General features: G+C 52.4%; 1 protein-coding gene across 1 annotated transcript in view; it reads right to left on the bottom strand.

Annotated features, from left to right (window-relative positions):
• KAZN (kazrin, periplakin interacting protein) overlaps positions 1 to 15,833 on the bottom strand; it is a 350,665-nt gene extending 334,832 nt beyond the window's left edge. Inside the window, exon 1 of the mRNA XM_036348161.1 lies at positions 15,357 to 15,833. Coding sequence (XP_036204054.1) covers positions 15,357 to 15,585 — 229 coding nt within the window. The 5' untranslated portion in view covers positions 15,586 to 15,833. The remainder of the gene's footprint in view (positions 1 to 15,356) is intronic.
• Between the last annotated feature and the right edge of the window lie 5,089 nt (positions 15,834 to 20,922).

Genomic DNA, 20,922 nt, shown 5'->3' with positions numbered 1-20,922 from the left:
GGTCCGGAGCAAAATAAATGCAAATGAGGCCACGAGGGCAGAAAACCAGCCTTCCCGGGTGTATCCCGCCTGCTCTGAAATGCCTGGTTCTATCCCTGAGCTAAATATTTCATGCAAAAGGCAACCCGGAGACTGCTGCTCCAAGAAGCCCAGGGGAGGACAAGCAGGATGACAAATGGAGCCCTCCCCCTGGTATCCTGGAAATGCCAAGAGGGGTGGGTGATGGGGCAACATGCCCAAACAAACCGGAGGGGGTGAGCCTGTGGCTGAGGCTGATTTACGGCAGAGGGCCCAGCCCTCACCTTTATTTACATTGCTCAGAGCACATACACTCCAGGAAAATTTAGTGTTTTAATTTGGGCATCTGGCTTGTGCTTTATTATTTTTTTAAATCATCCTCCTCTATGCTCGCTGGTAAACGAGACCGAACCAGAAGCTCCACAGCGCAGGGCTCCTCTGTCTTCCACGTCCCGGGTTCAGAATGGAAGCTCCTCGAGGGCACAGGAGGGACGTGTCCGTGGTGCATTACGGTTCTGCTGGGATCTGCGCATGGACCTGCGTGTTTGGGCCCCGGTGGGGACACCGCCCTGGAGAGTGAGAGCAGGGGGACGTGCACTGGACCAGGAAGCCAGTGTCACCACTCCAGCCTGGGCCCCGCTACAAAGCACTGTGAGACCTCTGTCAGCTCACCTGGCCTCAGCTTTCTGGCCTCAGTTTCTCCAACAGCAAAATCAAGACCATGAGGGATGAGAGAGCCTTCCATGTCCCTTCCGGTGTGGTGCAGACCTGCGATGCCATAACCCACACGCGTGCTCTTCCCTGGGGCTCCCCTCTCCTCTCTACCCCAGTTTTCCGAGTTTCTCTCCGACACGCCTGTTGCAGAGGCTCAGGCTTACATGACCTCTGCTGAACCCAGGAAGGGCAATATTCCCCCAATTTAAAATCCCTGTCAGGGGCGGAAGGCGGGAGCCATGTGACCCACGTCTTCGGCCATGCAGTTGGCAGCTCAGCCCCTGTGGAGGCTGGAACTTCTGAGTCCCCTGGAGCCCACGCTGGGCACTCCCCGGCTGCCCCTGCCTCCTCTGGCTTCACAGAAGGCGAGCCCCTTACTCGTCCTGGTCCTGGCATCCCTCGCGCCCATCACCTTGCTTGTCAATCAGAAGACGTGCTTAATGACTGCTAACTGAAGGAATAAACGAAAGCATGAGCTCAATAAACAAAAGTGTGAGCTCAGTCCCCACCCGCACCCCCTCCATGTGCCTGCATGGAGGCCGTAAAGCAGTGGTTCTCAACCTTCTGGCCCTTTAAATACAGTTCCTCATGTCGTGACCCAACCATAAAATTATTTTCGTTGCTACTTCATAACTGTCATGTTGCTACTGTTATGAATCGTCATGTAAATATCTGATATGCAGGATGGTCTTAGGCGACCCCTGTGAAAGGTTCGTTCAACCGCCAAAGGGGTCACGACTCACAAGTTGAGAACCGCTGCAAAGGAACGCACATTTATGGCACCCGTTACGACAGACATTTACGGAGGACTTGGCAAGTGCCAGGCCCCAGCTCGCTGCTCCACACACGCCTTCTCCTGCGATCTTGCATCAGCCCAGCAACATCGGGGCCAGTGTTTTCTCCAGACACTGAGGCCTGGGCTGGAAAGCAACACGCCCATCTTACACAGCTAATAAGTGTCAAGAGAACAGGATGTGCATGCAGGCGACGGCTCCAGAGATTTCTGTCCACGCTGCAAGTATTGAACCTGTGGGGGCATCTTAATTTGTTCCAACATGTCACTGGGCTTCATTGGAGCCAGCGAAACCCTTTCTCACACCCGCTGCCTCCCCACACTTCTCTGGGCTGTACCCAAAGGACAGCATATTGCGGCCGCTAACCTTTTCATGTTCTTCGACGCCCAATGTGAATGCAGAACACAGAAAAGGGAAGATTGCTCTCGGCCAGATCCCATTTGCTGTCCCACATGTTTTCTTCCTCTGAACTGAGTAGGAAGCAGCTCTGCCAACAAGCCTGGCAGATGGTCATCCAGGCTCTGGTGGTGACCACGTTCCCCATGGGCCTCTTGCATCCTCAGCAAGACCGGCCCCTCTGTGAGCCGAAACCTACCTGCCTCTCTCTAAGGTTCGCCGCTACGTCCTCGGTGGGCCACCAGCCAAATATCAGCACAAAAGGACAGAAATGAAAACCATTTACCTGGGTCTTCCAGGTGATTTTAATTGCAGGTGATACACCATTGTTCCAAGGAAGGTTTATAATAATAAGAAAGTGCAGAGTGGCTGAGGGTGTTTGCCGGGGCACGGTGATTTTGTAAATGCCATCTTCTCTAATAAATCTGAATGCTGCTGGAGAGATTAGGCCATTACCCAGCGCTGGCATAAATGAGAAAATGATATGATGGATCACATGCTTGAGGGGCTTTAGGAGTTAGATGGAGATGGGGCAGGAGGACGCTAGTTAGCGATGGCAGCTGGCCAATCAAATCATATCGCCTGAAATCTAGTTTAGGGCCAGTTCTGTTATTCTGACTATGACTGGTGCTTTCCAATATTCATGCGAGGAAGTCACTGGAGTAATTTTTGCTGAAATAAAGGCTTTTTTTTTTTAAGTTGAGGGCCCAAATCATAGATAAATCTGATCGTATCACAACATGAGGCATTTGAGGAACAGAGGAATCCTTTAAAATCAGCAGAGACTCAAAAGCCTGGGACAGTAGCCATAATTTTCTTTTTTAAAAATATGTTTTTATTTATTTTAGAAAGAGAGGGGGAGGAGGAGAGAGAGAGAAAGATCGACAAGAGAGAGAAATATCAATTGGTCGCCTCCCATGCACATACCCTGACTGAGGATGGAACCTGCAACCCAGGCATGTGCCCTGACCGGGAATCAAACTGGTGACCTTTCGGTGCATGGAATGATGCCTAATCAATGGAGCCACACGGGCAGCCATAATTTCCTAAGGCACTTAGCAAGCCCCTAACTGCACAGGGCATTGCTGAGGATCATACTGACCAGCTAAACACACATGACCAAATGCATTCAGTAGCAGCAGTTCCCTATGTGTGGGCCACAGAGACACTGTGCAGTGGGAGTGACTTACAGGAAGTTCAAAATCCACCCACGCAGCCCTCGGACAAAATGAATCGTTCTTCATCTATGTCCCATTATTTTCCAAATATATGCAGAGGCAGAAGAAGCATCCATTTGACAATAATCCTGAATTCCATGTATTCTTTGTATTTATGTGTTTTCTCAAGCAGATAGAAAAAAATACAACTATGAATATGTAGGGACCAGAATTCATTCAAAATCAATCTTTCTCTCTCTCTTGCTCTCCCTTATCATTAAAAAGAGTACAAATAAAAACCGGGACGCTGTTCCAGTGGGACTATGAATGACAAAGAGACTACATCCAGACGTAAACTGATGGCCCTTCACAGGAAAAGTTTGCCAAGTCCTACATTAGCTCCGTCATTCAGACCAGAAAGAGGAGCCTTGCTGTGAACGCCAAACCAAATCAGAAAGTCCTCTCGCAAATGTACAGGAACAGCATCTCTTGGCAGTGGGGGGAATCTTAAGTGTTTAAAGCTGATACCAATCTACAACTCCAAGTACCCAAACCTTCTGATCCTTCAGAATACTCGCTGCTTTCCCAGAGCCACTATACATAGATCTTCAAGTGACGTTCGATCCTCGTTACTTCTCTTTTGCTGCCAGAGGTTTAGGAAGCGAGAAGGTTCCTGGTTGCACCGAGAACAAGTTGCACTGAAACGAAAAGGTGATGAGACTCCCAGACGCTAATGAATCCGTTAACCACCGCTGCGGGCCTCAGGGTGATACTCCCCCTCCGTTCCGCTAAGACGCACAGCAAATGGCCCACTCTGATCGTCCCTGCGTTCTCTGCCACTCCTTTGGTCTTGGCTACCGCCCTGAGTACCAGGCCTAAGGGTGAACCTGGAGCAGCAGGAAGTCCACCTGCAGCTCAGGCAGTGTGGCCGCAGCAGGAGTGAGAGCGCGCACCTACACAGCTATCAAGTCAGGTAGAAAATTTATACCAGGGGTCCTCAAACTACGGCCCGCGGGCCACATGCAAATACAAATATTGTATTTGTTCCTGTTTTGGTTTTTTTACTTCCAAATAAGATATGTGCAGTGTGCATAGGAATTTGTTCATAGTTTTTTTTTTAAACTATAGTCTAGCCCTCCAACGGTCTGAGTGACAGTGAACTGGCCCCATGTTTAAAAAGTTTGAGGACCCCTGACTAAACCAGCCCTTTGCTTGCATATGAACCCAAAGAACCTGATTCAAGAGACCACAGAGGTTAAATGGAGTTTCCCAGAAGGGAGAGTGAAAAAAAAAAGAGAAAGTCCGCAGAGGTGCTGAGATGGCTGAACCCTGCCTCCAGCGCTTGCAGAGTGCCCACCTCCACAGGCGCAGACCAGAGGCGCCCCTCAGATGTGCTTCCCACATTCAAGAATCCTCCATGACGGCGGGCAGTGTCAGGTGCAAAAGTGTCTCCTCCCCCAGAGACTCATTCCCAGCTCCAGCTCATTGCAATCAACCGGGAGGTCCCACGCTGCAACCCTGCAGACCCCTACCTGCTGTGAGGCAGGCTGGCGGGGTGGGGCAAGCGCCAGGCCAGGCCAGGCAGGAAGAAGAGAGGTCATGGAAAGTCTCTGCTAAGGTGTCAGATGACTATAAAACCCACTGACGGATGACAGAACAGTGTAAAAGAGTGGGGTTAAATATGTAACCGAAATGATAAAAGCACATAGTGTAAAAAATGGGATTACATTGGTAAAACTGGATTTTCCCTTCGCCGTGACTGGACATTGGACATGGGAGCTTAAAGTAAGTGAGCACAGTCTTGGGGTGATAAGGTGGCCGGGCAGGCCTTACAAGACGGGAGGGGGTGTCCTCGCCCCCAAGGTAGTGGCCAAGGCAAGGTCAGACCTCCTCTGCTGCTGCTGTGCAGCCGGCCAATCTTGCAGTGGGAGAAAGAAAGTAGATTTGGTTCACTGGCCAGCTCGATAATCTTGGACGAGTCAGCTTAAATCACTGGGCCTCCATTTCTTTATTTGAGAAATAGATTGCTGTGTCTACCTCAATTCAATCACACGAGCCAGTTGGCGGGGCCCATGGAGATGATGCCGTGAACGCCTGGGTATACCGCAGAGCGGGGTGATAAGCCACAGTGCTTCCCCAGCGCCTTCCCGGTGCAGAGGAAAGAAGAGGGGTGGGTACAGGCAGTGGAACCCTGGAAAAGGGACATGGAAAGGGGGGCTTTGTAAACGAAGGGTGCTGGACCCAGCCTGTTTGCTTTAGAGGCCGGTGATGACAATGAAGAAGTTGGAGTGTGGACTTTGAGTTGGCCCAGGGGAGAAGCCAGCCAGGTGCTGGCAGCCGAGTGTTCACCAGGTCCGCACCCTCCTGGCGGGGTGATGGCCTGACTGCAGAGCAGCTGACACTGGAATCGCGGTCCTTCTCCGCAGACTTGCACTGAGACGGAAACGTCTGCTGGGAAACTGGCGGGCAGTGTCCACGGAACGGCAGCCAGGCCTCGCCTTCCTGCCCCCTAAACCTCAAGATGTGCCAAACATTCCCAATTTTTCCCGCTTTACACAGGAAACGTGTAGGAATAGGAATAGCGATCCATTTGATGGACACCTTAATTAAGATCATCAATATCCATGTCATCACAGGCCAGTTTTCCCAGCCATCCTTTATCATGCTCCATGGTACCCCAATTGAACTCCCCAGGGCCACTATCAAATTTCTGAATTTCATACCTTGTAATACGGGATTTCAAATGGCAAGAATGGGGGGCGGGGGACCCATTATGTTCCAAGTTACACTTTCTGAGTTAAAGCAAATACACCATGTTCAATGGTTTCAAAACAGTTCAAGTTCATCAAGGAAGACGAACTAATTCATTTGCTGCAGCTGACAAGGAGCCCAGCTTCTGCCAGGAAGATAACAGGAAGGGAGAGCTTATTTTAAAAGATGCAGGGCCTACTGAAATGTACTTCTCTTGTTCTCTTTGGAGGAAAAACAAAAAGATATGCAAGACCTAGACCTTGTACTATCCACATCTTCCTTCTCCTTAAGACATGCTCTTTGGGGGAGAAGGCCCCAGCCAGCAGCTGTCCTCGGCAGTGTGCAATCCCAACCTACCCAAAAAAGCTACACCTTTTAATCATCTCTCCTGGTCAGTGTGACCTTTAGTAGCAAGATTAATGCATTTTCCCAGCATGCGTTTATTCCCTATTGCCACTGCCATGTACATCTGTGAAGGCTTCTGTATTTGTCACCTTATCATCTATTTTCCCATTACACCTGCTAGACCTTTATTATAAAACTAGAGGCCCGGTGCATGAATTCGTGCATAGGTGGGGTCCCTCCCGGCCGATTGGGCCATCTAGTCCAGTCCCAATCTGGCTGGCTGAGGGGAGGAACCACAGGAGGTTGGCCAGCCCTGGAAGGTTGGCTATGGGAGCGCACCGGCCACCAGGGGGCAGCTCCTATGTTGAGAGTCTGCCCCCTGGTGGTCAGTGCATGTCATAGCTACCGGCCAGTTGTCCTGTCATATAGGTTGCTTAGGCTTTTATATATAGAGAAGATGTAATTAGGTTTCCATGTCAGTCATACCTACCAGACTGCCATTAGTCTGTATCTTATTAAATCTGTGGTCCCTGAACCTGTGTGCCCAGTCTCTCAAGCTAGACAGAGACAGAGAGGAGAGGAGGAAGAAAGGAAGAGAAGAAGAAAGAAGAGAGAAAGGGAGAGGGAAGGCATGTAAGCAAAAAGGTGAAACATCCACATCTCCACATTTTTGTTGTGGTGACGTGGGCAGGCGCCCGGGTCAGCCGAACCTGTGTCTCCACCCCCTGTCCTTCTCCTCGAAAGGTGACCACTTTCCAGATCTTGGAGAAGTAACCTTGCCTGGCCAGTGTGGCTCAGTGGTTAAGTGTTGTCCTATGAACCAGGAGGTCATGGTTTGATTCCTGTTCAGGGCACATGCCCAGGTTGTGGGCTCGGTCACCAGTGGGGGGCATGCAGGAGGCAGCCGACTGATGATTCTCTCTCATCACTGATGTTTCTCTCTCTTTCTCCCTTTCCCTTCCTCTCTGAAGTCAAAAATATATATTTTTTAAACAAAGAAAGAAAAGCAACTTCACTAAGCCCCGATTTCTCCATCTGCAGAATGGAGGTGGTAACATTACCTACTCGCTGTGATACGGAAGTGAGACGGGACAATGTCCCCAAGCACAGTGTCTGGGAAAACGTGACAGAGGCTCAACCAACACTGGCTACTGCCGGTACTAACTCTCGGATGACCTCGAAGTCTCTCCATTTCCCCGGCTCTGGCCCTGGAGCAGCCCTGTTCTAAGAATGAATGGTTCCCCTGCTAAGGAGTTCCGGGGCCCACTCTCCCTTTCGCAGAAAGGAAAGAGGTTCGAGTCCTCTCCAGGACTCTCCGGCCGAAGCCCAGCAGGGAGGCAGCGAGAAGAGACAGCCTCACACAGGAACATGGCCCAGCCACGAGCTACGCCCTGCCCTCTGGCCGGACACCAGCCCTTCCTGGCTGCAGATGCTCCGGTGCTGACAAAGCACGTTGGTACCGAGGTGCTCTGAGGCCGGATGATGAAGGGGTTAGTGTCCCACATACAAACCTTAATTAAAATCGCCGCCGTGCCAGCTTTAGAACAAAAATGACTTCTCGGTCAGGAAGAGGGAAAACTCTGCAAAGCTGAGCGGCACCCTGGCTGGGGCAGCAGGCGGGCTCTGGGTTTGTACCCCAGCTCTGCCACTTGCTAGCTCGGTGACCTTAGGTGAGCCTCAGAGCCTTTCTGTGCCTGTTTTCTCATCTGTAAAATGGCAAACATTGCACTTACCTAGAAAGTGTTGAAAGGGTTAACGGAGTACAGAGAGAAGGGCTTAGAACAGTGTTGACCTATCGCAAGTAAACAATTAAGTTGATCACCTATCATTACAGCGATGATCTTCATGACGCCCTGTGTAACGTGGTAAGTAGACCGAATTCCGCACACTCTGTAATTTAATAATCATGGGTTCATCCATCCATTCGTTCATTCATTTGACAACTTTGCTGAGCTTTCGCTACGTACAGCACTGTTCTAGGTGCTGTGGATGGAACGGAGAACAGAAAAACTGCTCTCATGGGGCTGCCATTCTGGGTCTCACAACCAGGTCTCCCCGAATGCCTGGCATGAAAAGCACTTCTCAACCCAGGATGATGTGGGCCCCCAGTGGACACTTTGGCAACTTCTATAGACATCTGTGGTTGTCACAACTGGGGTGTGGAGGGTTCTACTGGCATCTAGTGGGCAGAGGCCAGGGATGCTGCTAAACATCCTACAATGCACAGGACAGCCCCTCCCGCCCCCAACAAAGAATTATCCTGCCTCCAATGTCCATGGTGCCAGGGCTGGGAAACTCTAGTATAAGGGAATCTGAAGAAGTTAACAGGTCTCTTGTTGAGCATGACTTTAGGCCAATGGAGGCTACTGAGGCCACAGGGAGAGAACCCAGGAAAGGGAAGGATGGAGAATAGGAGGACCACAATTCCAGCTTTGGCTGGACGCATCCTTCCTGGGAAAGAGAAACATACAAAGTCCATGAAGTAGGAGGCCTCAAGCCCAGGACAAAATGCTTCTCCTCCCAGGTGACAGGTGAGTCCTGGATTGCTAACCTCGCGAGCAGGATCAAGTTCCCTCTCTATCACTTCATCTCACACCTGAGAGAGAGGCATGGCTGCTTCCCTAACTCTCCATCGCAAGAACTCATCACCAGAGCTGCCTTTAGACGAAAGCAATAGTAATCAAGAATGGAGATGAGCTGGAGCTCTCTCAGCCTTCCTCAGGCAGCGGAATGAGTAAGAGCGTGGTCTCTGGGGCCAGAGCTTGGTCACTTACTGGCCCTTTAGCAAGCAACCTCATTTCTGTGCCTTAGTTTTCTCAGATGTAAAATGGGTACAATGGCACCTGCCTCATACATCATTATGAGGATCGAATGCACTGCTTAAATCATTAATATGCAACAGCACACTGAACATACAGTACCTGGCCGAGTGAAGACTATGTCAAAGCTTGCTGTCATCATCACCATCATGGTCATTACTTTGTCATGGTAGACAAGCAACGTAACCTCTGAGTCCCAGTTTCTTCTTCTGAAGAATGGGCATAAGAGCTGCCACCTCACTGGGTTCGGGGTTCAACTATGTATGCTAAGCACTGGGTCTATACTTGAAGCGCAGTCAGGCCTTATTATGACCTATTGAAAAGTGTGACAAAGGCACCGAAGCGCGTTCTCATTCCGTCCTGCATTAAACTATTCCCCTTCACCAGAAAGAAGGAACTCCGTGGGGTCCGGATGGTCCCTGACACACCGTGTGCTGTGATGCACCCAAGAATTGAGCACCAAGGTGAGTGTAAGATATGGGGTGGGGGGTTGGGGGGATCGTAGGTGTGTAGTGGTGAATACGAGAAACACAGTTTATTCTTGTATTATCGTTTTTTGATTATTGTATTACAACTGTCACCTACTTTGGCCCGCCCCTCCATTAGCTCTGGGATGCCTCCCATTGGAGGGCTCTTGGCTCTTAATGGCTTCAAACCGTCCGCAGAGCTGAGACAACATTGGGAACGGAAGGTCCTTCGCATCCCCACAAAGGTGCCCCAGTGCCGGCTGGGATGGAAGAAGAGGGGGGCGTGGGAGCCGGGCCAGGTCTCCTCTCCTTCTCCCCAGCCTCCCAGCCTGGCCGCACATCACAGGAGGGAGCCCAGAGGCCTGGGGACCCCAGTACAAGCTCCAGCCAAGCTCCTGTGCTCGGGCTTCAATTCATCAGAGAGAGGGGGACACGAGCTTTTCAGAAATCGGACCCAAAGGCCCGGCAAGGCCATGTCCACAAAGCCACCAAAACAAATTGAGAGCCAATGAATTCCCACCGCACAGAAGCCACCTGCTCACACAGTGGTTCTTGCCAAACTCATTAAGATGACGCTTGGCTTCTTTCATCTTCCCTGCCGCTTAGGAGTCCGAGGGAGAAGCAGGGGCGCCCAGGGAGCACAGCGTGGCCTCAAAGCTCAAACCTGAGGTCGCGTTGAACAAGCAGGAACATTCTGGTCGCATCCAGCCACGTGGGGAGAACGAGCTTCCTCCGGCTTCGCCACAGGCAAGACGGGCCTGGCAGGGACCTCGGATGGCGACTTGGGCCAGCAGGGCTCTCACCTGCTCTGAACTGTCAGGTACAATCTGCCACCCTGGATGGTCCCGTTACTGGCTTCGGGGAAGCTGTCTTTTCCTAAATGGTTCCGCCTGAACCTGTGCTGCCTGCGTTTCAGACGGCTACAACATTGCAATGGCGACTGCTGGTGGCACCGCTTGTCACCCCACGTGTCACTCGCCCAAATATCCAGCCCACAGTACGGACTAATTTTCATTTACAAGATCTCACTTAAAAGCCCATTCCCTGGCTCCAGCGGCAGAGTGACGGAGGGCAGGGGGTGAGAAGCCAGCCGCTAATGCTCCCGTCAGCCAGTCCTGGGAAGGGTCTGGAAAGAACTGAGGATTTCATGTGGCTTTCACTTTCCCTGGCCACACAACGGAGGCATGGACATATCCCCCACATATATGATACGCAATGAAGACGGCCCACACCCCAAGCTTGACCTTCTGGGCCCCATATGACTTGCGTGGCGAGCAGGCAGCGTTCCAAAGAGTACTCCCCACCTGCCCAGCCCATCTGCTCCCAGCTCACTGGCAGCCAGAAGTCACAAATTATAACCCACAGGATTCCTAAAAAGTGCCAGCGCTCTTGGGGAGCAGCGGGGAGAGGAACAGAGCGAACAGGCCGTGTGCTACCCAGGGCGGATATGTGACGGGGCTCCGGTTATGAAAATCAGATTGGCTTAGACTTCTGGTTCATCTGACAGACGTTTAGAAAGGCCTCAATAAATCATGGAAATTTGAAAGCGTGAAATTAACCAGAACCAGAAACTTGACTTAAGGGGTCCCCCGAAGGCATTTTCCAAAGACAATGGAAAGACAGTAAATAATAGCCAATCAATAACTAATTTCAGCCATGCTGTCCTGATCTGTAAGTAATCTATCTCTCTGTGACCACGCATGGTGATTTTCGGGAGGAACTTCGAAGCCCCGTCTCATGGCAGCCCTCCAGGGCTTGACGAGACCCACATGCCTCTTTCATCCCAGTCCCCCTGCTGGAAACCGGGGCCTGTGCTACGTGATGAGCGCTGGGACTCTGGGCCAAGCTGACAGAAGGCCCCAGAGATCACCCGCCACATTTGGTCCCATCCTCTCTGCCATTTGAAAAGTCTCCTTCTTAGAAAAGAGAAGTCTACCCAGGGAGCCGGGGGCAGAGGCAGGATGAGTTGGGAAGGGGATGCCAAAAGACGAGGCGTATTTTGCAAAGCAACAGTGTCTAGGAGATCTCCGCAGGCTACTCACACATTCAACTCAGTCCAAGGGTAATTCACACCACCGTCGCCGGGGTTGTGGTGACGCTAAGAAAGAGCAGTCAGACCTGAAGGAACAGCCTGTTTTAATGTCTGGGGAGAAAAAAAATAAAACCTGCATCTACTTAACAAAAATGTGTACAGATGTAGGAAATGGCACGTTTGCCCATCCCCATGCTAACAAATGCTATCGGCACTAAGTCCTCACCACCCAAGAAAGATGCTATCCGCACTCCCACTTGCAAAGGCATCTAAGTACACAACCTACAAACTAATGGCATCCTATTGGGCATAAGTTTTTCAGGTTAAGTACATTAACACCTATTTGAACGGGGTACAGTGGCGCTTCACTGTTTCCTTCTATGCATAGCAAAGCAACCAGGTGACTTTAATATTGGTCATTCGTCAGATAAAACATGTTCGGAGAAACACAGGGCTATATTTTTCCCTTGAAGAACAGCAAGGGTTTTAAACACATTTTCCCAGAGACGTGACGCTGAGGAAAACAGCTTAGAAATGTTACTTTCAACAGACCGTTCTCTGCTACCGACAACAAGACGCACTGGAAGCAACGCTCGGCTCTGCCCTTTCCGAGGCTCCTTCTGTCCACCTGTCACAGGCTGTTCCGACCTCCCCAACCCGGGAGACAGCCTCCGGAGCGTGCAGTGTGCCACCCTGCGCGCGGATGCGCTCCGCTCTGGATGCCAGCATCCTCATTAGGCCTTCTCCAACTCGCTGGAGGCAGGGAGAGAAGATGGGCCGGCTGCCAAGCGTTCTTTCAACAGATTCCGAAAGAAGATCCTGCAAAGTGCCGAGAGCCCAGATTTTCAGCAGCTCACTTTCTAGACTCTGTTACATAGCAACCATGCCAGCTCGCAGAGGGGACCAACCAAGTGGTTATTTTGTTTAAATGACACACTGCGTTAACCCTCCAGGAAAACCCGAGTTTCCTTCATCAACTTACCTACTGTCCGACATCATCACTCGAGCAAAGCCTCCAATGGTGGGTGGATGAGCCAGTTTAATTCTTTTTTTTTTTTTTTTTTACATTTAAACAAAACATTTGAAAAGGGATTTAACAATGTCTCGGCAGCGAGAGCAAGAGGTGACTCTCCCCCGTAAGCATTTGTGCTAATATTATTAAAAGTACATGAGCACGCATTGAATATGGGCATAATGCCCTTTAGTGAAAAGATGACTTACACAGCTGCATTTTGAACGATACTCATTTCATTCAAAAAAACCTCGATTTGAAAAGTGATCACTCAATAGGGTCTGGGCCCATGGAATCGCACCAACCCGGACAAAACCAAAGCAGAAGACTCCTAATTCGGGACAACAGTCAGGAACCCCCAGAGCTGCGCCTCGGGGGGCCCTCCTGGGATGCGTGATGAAGATGCAGGAGGAAACCAACCACCCCGTGTGAACATTCACTCGAGAGAACCCAAGGCTGTCCTTCAGGAATCCGGAGGCCCGAGCAGAAGCAGCTAGCGGCCCCCTCTGCAGAGGGTTCTGAGCAAGCAGAACGCCCAGAAAACAAAACAAAACAAAACAAAACAAAACAAAACAAAACAAAAAACCCACAGACAGTAAGTCACGTGAAAAGCACTGGGTGGAGGTCCTGTGGCTGCAGGAGTACATGCCCCCCCACCCCCGCCCCGGATGTATAAGGCGGGGGGGGGGGCTGGTTTTCTTTTCAACCATCACACCAGTTCTAAATTCACATCCATGAGGGATATGCGGCCAACAATTAAGCTGAATTCAAACCTTGAACATTTTGTTTTCTGATTGTGAAATCACGAAATGGCCCCTAGGAACGGGTTGGAAACATACCAGTGGTACACAGAGGAGAAGTCAAGACCAGCTTCATCCAGCCACCCACACGGGCGGGCAGGCAGGCCCCCAAGAGCACCAGGGAGCTGCTGGCCCCGTGTGTATTTCCAAGGAGCAAGAGACCTGAAAGCCGTTTCCATTTCCACAGCCTTGTGGGTTTTTGCAGGAAAAAAAGGAAAAGAAAACAGACCCCTGTTGCTTCAGGACAACAATGTCACCGTCAGCTAAGTATCTCCACTTCCACGTGGAGCGGGCAGACCACGGCGGCACCGACCCCCTTAGCATGCTCCGTCTGCAACCGGACCCCAGACTCGAGAGAAAAGCCACTTAACTTTTCCTCAGCTGAGGAAGGTGGCAGACGGTGGGAAATACACCGGCATTGTTCAGTCCCCTTTAGCGTGGCTTTGGATTCTTAGCAAACTGCCGAGCTCTTGGCTATTTCTTCATGTGGGAAGCGTCCCTGCCTGTAAAAAGTACAGCATTTGCCATTCCCCTCCCCCGACCCCCAGGTAGCAGCAAAGAGCATCTTCCGCACACAGTGACATAGCAAGTGGGAAATGACAGAATACAGACAGCCGCCTTGAAAACCGCGCAGCAAACACCAGCGCACAGCACCTTCCCACCATTACGTCATGGCTACTTCGGGACCAGATGATGCCCCAATTCCGGAGACTTCAGAGGCGCTCCTGAAGTACCAAGTTAAGATCTGATGTGGGATTCAGCACAGAACTGCTAACAACCAGGCTTCACAGCTCGCAGCCCCAGGAAAGCACCCCCTCCCTGGGAAGGGAAGGCAGAATGGAAACGGCTGGAGAGCTGGCATTCGGCATTCCTACGAAAACAGACTCCCAACTCTTAGGAGAAGCTCCTGAAATAACAACAAAACCAACCAGGACATCCTTTTGAGCCACTGGTACCTCCTACTTCATCAAGGACATGTTTATACAAGTGACCCTTCTGGACTGTATTTTTTTTTTTTTCTGTCCTGTTCTGGATTTCAGCAGTTTAGTTGACAATTCAGATGATATTTATAACCAGTAACACTCGTTTCTTAAAGGGGCAATAAGGCAAGAAAAAAAAACAAACAGGAAAAAGAAAAGAAGAAAAAGCCTGAAAAGCCAGCTTTGAGCATTTTACTTTGCAATTCACAGAAAACACACAGGACATTTCTTCTGGATGCTTCCTCCCCCTTTAGCCCTTGCAGGAGGTGTCAGAGGTCCATCACTGTCAATGTCAGCACAGACCAGCTGTCTCTTTTCCCTCCCCAACTGCACAGAGTCCCTCCCAGCAGCCCACCAGCCCACCATCTAAGCCTTCATTTCGACAGGCGCCCATCACTCAGCCTTTGAGATCTAAGATCTCCCCCTGCAAAGTGCTCTTGGTGTTTATATTTGCTGGAAATTGAAACTCCCTGCTGAGCAGGGGCATCTACTGTTGCATTGATATTCCACTGCCCGCGCGCGATCTCAAATGGAGAGAAAATAAAGTCCAGATGCAATGGAGACAAGGGCTTTGGCATCCGTGGAGAAAAGTGCACGGCAGCGCAATCCTCTACCCCAAACAGCACAGCAGAGCCTGGAGCTTGCTCTAGGGGAAACAGTCATCCCAAAGGAAGCAGCCTCTGGAACCCAGGGAGCGGTGGCATTCGCCCCTGCCGCGGTGGGGGCAAGGGCCCAGGCATGAAAAGTTTGCCCAGGGAGTGGGGCCTGTGTGCTATCTAAGGGCTCTTTCTGCTGCCAGAAGGGGCCCGCTGGCTGCATGCCCCTCGCGCCGCCCAGGGCCAGAGTGACCGCCGGAACCCGTGCACGCTGCGCCCGGGTTGTCGTTAATGACAGCAGCCTGCAACTCCTCGCAGGGCAGCCGAGGTGGCCCCCGCCGGACGGAAAGGGTTACAAGCCACATGCAAGGCGATTTCGCCCCCGGTGTTGGGGACACCAAGCCTCCGGCCACCTCCGAGCCCGGGTCCTGCTCGCTCGCCTCTCCTCTGCCAGGCGGGCGCCAGGCGATCCTACCTTGCACGCCGAGCTGGTGGTTCTCCATGTTCGCCACCGCCGAGTCTGCCGCCGAGGTGCCGGCCGCCGCTCCCGGGCCCGGGCCGGGGCCGGGGCCGCCGCCGCCGCTCAGCTCCGCCAGTCTCCGGTTGGTGGCCGTGAGTTCGGCCCGCAGGTTGGTCACCTCCTGGCTGGCCGCCTGGACCGCCCCATCGATGCGGAGCGCGAGCTGCTTATTGTCTTCCATCATGCTCAGGATGTTGGCCTGGGGGCGAGAGAGGTGACAAAGAGCTGCATGACGCGCGGGGGGCGCGCGGCCGGGCCCCCCAGGCTCTACCTGTTGGGTCCCCCGCCGTCCGGCTCCCCCGCGCCCCGACCCCCAGGCACAGGCAGCGCCGGCTCCGGGCGCAGGAATGACAGCGGCGCCTCCAGCCGGAGCCGCGGCGGTAGCGAGGCGGCGGGGGGAGGAGGAGGAGAAAGAGGAGGAGGAGGAGGAGGAGGAGCAGCCGCGCTCCCCGAGACCCCGGCGCCGACAGCGCTCGGAGAAGGACACCGCGCCGCCCGGCACTCTTCAATGGAGCCTACCATTCGCCGCGCGCTCCGGAGGGGGCCTGGGCTGGCGGCCGGGCGCACCCGGGGCCTCCCGCGCCCCCCACTTCGGGGACACACCCCCGGAGAGGGCGGAGGCGGCGGGAGGCAGCTCTGAGTGCGCCGAGGTGGCGCCCCCCCGGCGAGAGGCGGGGAGGGCCTGGTCCAAGGCCGGCCCTGGGTCCCCTCCCTGGAGCGGTGGGGCGGCCCCCGCCCTGGCGAACTAGCGCCCCGCGCCGTGCAGGGCTGGGAGGAGGTGGGTGCTTGGGGGAGCGGGGTGCTTGGCGAAGGGGCCCGGGAGGGGAGCGGGCAGGGGCGCCAGGGGAGGGCAGCCTGCGGAGCTCGGGAGTGGAGTTCTTGCCTTGCGGGTTCCTTCACACGCGGGGAGGAAACTGCCTCGGGGAGCTGGGCTGGTGCCCCGCGCGCCTCACTTTCCACCCCCTCCCCACGCCCCCTTCGCTGCCCCACCCCGCGCTGTCCTCCCCCCCCCAAAGGAGCACTCCATCCATCCCTAGACTGGCCACCCGCGCTCCGTCCTCCCCTCCTACCTGAAGCCCGGGGTGCGCCCCAGGCGGAGGGGTGGCCTTAGCCAGGTCCCAAGCTTCTGAGCGGGGGTGGGGGCGAGGGGGGTGAGGCCAGGAGAAGACACTGAAAGGCGGCAGTGGGGTTCCCCTCTGTCCTCCTACCTGGAGCAGGTCGAAGCCCAGCTGCCTCCCTGACCCACTCCCTTCACGGAGACCTGAGGTAACCTTCAAGTTGATCAGCCCATCCAGCGCCTCTTCCTCCCAGAGCACAGGCTCTGCATTTTTCACTGGGGCCCTGGATTCCAGCCACCAGACCTTGTTACCATAGCAAGCTTCATTCCATGCAAATAGGACAATTTAAAGCAGCCAGTAACCCCTGCACCGCCATCCAGCTGGTCAGCCCTGGAGAGCAGCTCGGAGCCCACTGCGGAAGCCCTCGGGCACAGGCTGAGCTTGCCCACCCCGGAGATGCAACAGCATTATTGGAAGCCTACTGTGTGCAAGTGCTCAGTAGGCATCATCGTCTCTTTGGAGTAAGGATTCTTATTCCCATTGTGGAGATGAGGAAACTGGAGGCGGGGCAGGTTAAAGCAATGTACCCCCAGGTGCCCACAGAAACCAGGTGAAACTGGGACCAGAAGTTGGTGATCATCTGATTCCCATTGTGCCTTCGGGAGAACTGGATGCTGGCCTGTTGTTTTCCTTCTATAGGGGACCATAAACATATGCTCTTGCTCCATCCCCTGTGACCACTAAAGAGGCCAGGAGGGTATTCGATGGTGGAGCATGTGGCAGCACAATTTTCACTCTGTCCACTCTACTCAATAACTGACTGGCTGGGGATGGACCCCGACCCCAGCCTCATTAGCACGGGTTCTGACCCACTGGGCCAACAGAGGCGCTTAGACTTCTGGGCGTGTTTGTAAATCAGGATTGAAGTTTTTAGTTAGTTTATGGAGGGGCATCAAAATGATAGAGCTTTGTGGGTCTTCACAAGGGGAGTGGCCTGGCGCAGCTACTATGGAAAACGTTTTGGTGGTTCCTGAAAAAGTAAAATGTAGAACAAACACATAACCCAGAAATCCCACTCCCCAGTATCTACACCAAGGAGGGGAAAACATACTCAGACAAAAATGTGTACACAAACTTTTACAGAAGCACGATGCACAATAGCCAGAAGGTGGGGACAACCCAAATGTCCGTTAAAAAAAAAAGAACAAGCACATTGTGGTATATCCACACCGTGGAATATTCATCAACCATGAAAAGGAACCTAAAAAGCCTCGATAGGCATCCATGTGGATAAACCTCAGAAACGTTATGCTAAGCGAAATAAGCCAGACACAGAAGGCCACATGCTATCTGATTCCATTTATATGTCACAGCCAGGGAAGTTACCTCCGTTGATACAGAAACAGAGCCTTGTGTGCCAGGGCTGGGGGAGGAGGGACAGGGGAGTAACTGCTTATGAGCACCCGGCTTTATTTGGGGGTGATGAAAATGTTCTGGAAGCAGACATAGGTTGTGTAGCTCAACATGGTGATTGTACAAAATGCCATGGAATTGTTCATTTTAAAATGGTTAACTTTATATTGTGTGAATTTTGCCTCAATAAAAAGTCAATGTATATGCAAATACAGAAAAAGGTGGGGGAGGGGAGTATCCTGGGAACAAACCTGAGGAAACATTTAAGAGCATCTCTATTTGGAGAGGGGTGTGTGTGTGTATATGTGTGAGATGCTCACACCTCTGTACGTGTGTGTGTTGTGTGAGAGTGTGTGTGACTGTATGAGATGCTCACACCTCGGTCCAGCCCTCATCAGAAGGCAATGATCTGTTTCCAGGTCCCGCTCCCACTTCCCTGTGAGCTTCCTCATGGAGGAGGTGCTCAGGGGTGACGTTAGTCATCTATGCATCCTGGCCGCGAACCTAGAGCCGGCATTCTGCAAATGAGCGTGTGGGAGCGTATTTGTGTGGTAAACAAACTGACCAAGTGTTACTCATTTTCCTCTCCGTGGGATTATTCCCACTCACCACAATCTTAAAGTCAAGGCAACACAAACGCCCAACAAAGACAAGGAAAGCGAAGACCATTCCTTGGGCCCCTTCTCATCTTTGCCTCCTCGTCCCCACTGTGGTACAGCCATGGAGGTTTCCAGAAACTCACTTTAGACACTCCTTGGGTGCTTCCTAGAATTTTAAAGAATTTTTTTGAGAAATGTTTTCTTAACATGAAAAAGGGGCTTTTCCCAGCTGTGTCTCCTTATATTATTCCACATACAAAAGGACCAGCTCTCAGCATAAGGTCTGAAATCAATTAGCCTCTCGAATCTACTTGACTTAAACCAAAAAGGTTTCTAGTCTACCTTCCTTCCCCAGCAACGTCCATCACTGCTCCTCCCTGGGTGACCTCAGGTCAACTAGTCACAGAAGCCCTGTCCTCTCCCATCTGCCTAACACCCCGTGGGAAGCCCACGTGCCCATCTGGGGGCCAATATGCATCTACAAATTATATCTTGGGAGACACATGCAAGCTATTGGGGGAGGGGCTCAGAGCTGTCTGTCATCCATAGCCCTCCCTTTGGGGTCCACAACCATGAGAATTGGCAGTACTGTGCATTCTGTCTCAGGATCCAACCTTTGTCATGTTCCTAAAGTAGCCCCTGCCTCACTCCTCAGTACGCTGAGGTTAAGAACTGAACTAGGCCCAGCTGGTGTAGCTCAGTGGTTGAGCATCAACCTATGAATCAGGTCACGGTTTGATTCCCAGTCAGGGCACAGGCCCGGGTTGCAAGCTCAATCCCCAGTGTGGGACATGCAGAAGGCAGCCGATCAATGATTCTCTCTCATCATTGATGTTCCTCTACCTTTCCCTTCCTCTCTGAAATCAATAAAATATATATTAAAACAAAAAGAACTGAACTAGGAAATGAAGTGTCTGCATAATGACTCACTGTCATTTTCCCAGCATCACTGGTTGTCATCCCTCCCTCACAGCCAAACATCATCCGAGGCTCAGACAGGGCCACTGTTGGTCCTTCTGCTGTCACTGGCCTTCAGCAGTGTTTGCTGAGTGTCCCGTCCTTCTGAGCAGAATGAGCAAACTGGGCCATGAGTGTTTGGTGCCAGTCAAAGCTGGTCTGGGCATTTTGAGAAACCAAAACCATCCTTGCTCAGAGAGAGAAAATGCCTAATGAAAGCCAAGGCAAAGAACCTAACGGTTAGGCAAACTCATTAGTCAACAGAGCCAAATATCAACAGTACTTCTTCAAAATAGACTCGCTCAGGCTGAAAACCGACTTCTGCGCATGGGCCACGAAGTTTCAATTGCACTGTACGTGCGCCCACATGTGGTATTTTGTGGAAGAGCCACACTCAAGGGGCGAAAAGCCGCATGTGGCTCGTGAGCCGCAGTTTGTCGACCACGGGCCTAACCCATTGCTGACAGCAATGTCCTATGCACCTCCCTTCTCCTATGAACAGAGTGACCTTATAATTTAATGTCTAAACTGGGACGCCATTGAGAGCGAAAGAGGGTGCTATGAATCCCGAAGCCACGACAAGCTGCGTACATTGGAAGCGACCCAGGAAACCCCATACTGATGGCCGACAACCAGATGATGCGATTTGGTCCTATAAGGCAACCTTGGGATCACTTCCTCCAGCACCCCCATGGTTGATTGATGGAGAAGCGGAGGCCGAGAGACAGCGAGGAACCTGGTGGCCATGTTGGTAAAGGAGTCTGGCCACAGGGTTAAAAGCCGAAGGTTTTAGAAAATGGCCCAGCATCCCATTGACACGTACCAGGCAGGATGGACGGTTAGGCTCCTGCCAGCCCACTGGTGCGCGTGGCACCTCCCACGCACTGGATGCAGAAGAGGGAGCCCGTGGTCATGCACAGTCTAGCCTCTGACCTCGCCTTGCACAAGCTCCCCCCAACTCTCTACACTCGACCTCAGGGCCTCACCTTCCCCTGCCTCTGCCTGGACTCACCTCCCTGGCCCTCTGCATCTGTTTCCTTCTTCTCCCTCAGGTGTCACATCCCGCGCTCACTTATTTCATCGCATGCGTTGCCCTGGATCACCATTTTGTTTGTTTACTTGTTCATCTGCACGACAGGCAGGGTGTGAGAGGTGAGTCTCTGTCAGTTTGGCTCCCTGGGGTTGATCCACAGGTCGCAAGGCCGTCCTGCTTATTCTGCTTTGTCTTGAATTCCATGGAATTCGGAAGAAATAAATGCCCTTTTCTGGAGCTAATTTGATGGTTTCTATTGCATGCAACCCAATGCCCAGGCTAAGACGCACCCCCTCCCAGCACCACCACGTGCACCCACCGGCTGTCTGCGAGCCACCAGGAGGCAGGGTTCTTGCTCGGTTCTTCTTGCTCCCACGGCCTGTGCTCAGTGGATGCTTCTCCAAAGAGTCTGTGGCTGGCTGAGCAAACTCGTCCCTCCGTCCCCCATAACTTCACATCCA

This window comes from Myotis myotis, unplaced genomic scaffold (genome assembly GCF_014108235.1).
Source record: "Myotis myotis isolate mMyoMyo1 unplaced genomic scaffold, mMyoMyo1.p scaffold_m19_p_2, whole genome shotgun sequence".
Classification (NCBI taxonomy): domain Eukaryota; kingdom Metazoa; phylum Chordata; class Mammalia; order Chiroptera; family Vespertilionidae; genus Myotis; species Myotis myotis.
This window is presented reverse-complemented; position numbering and strand designations above follow the sequence as displayed.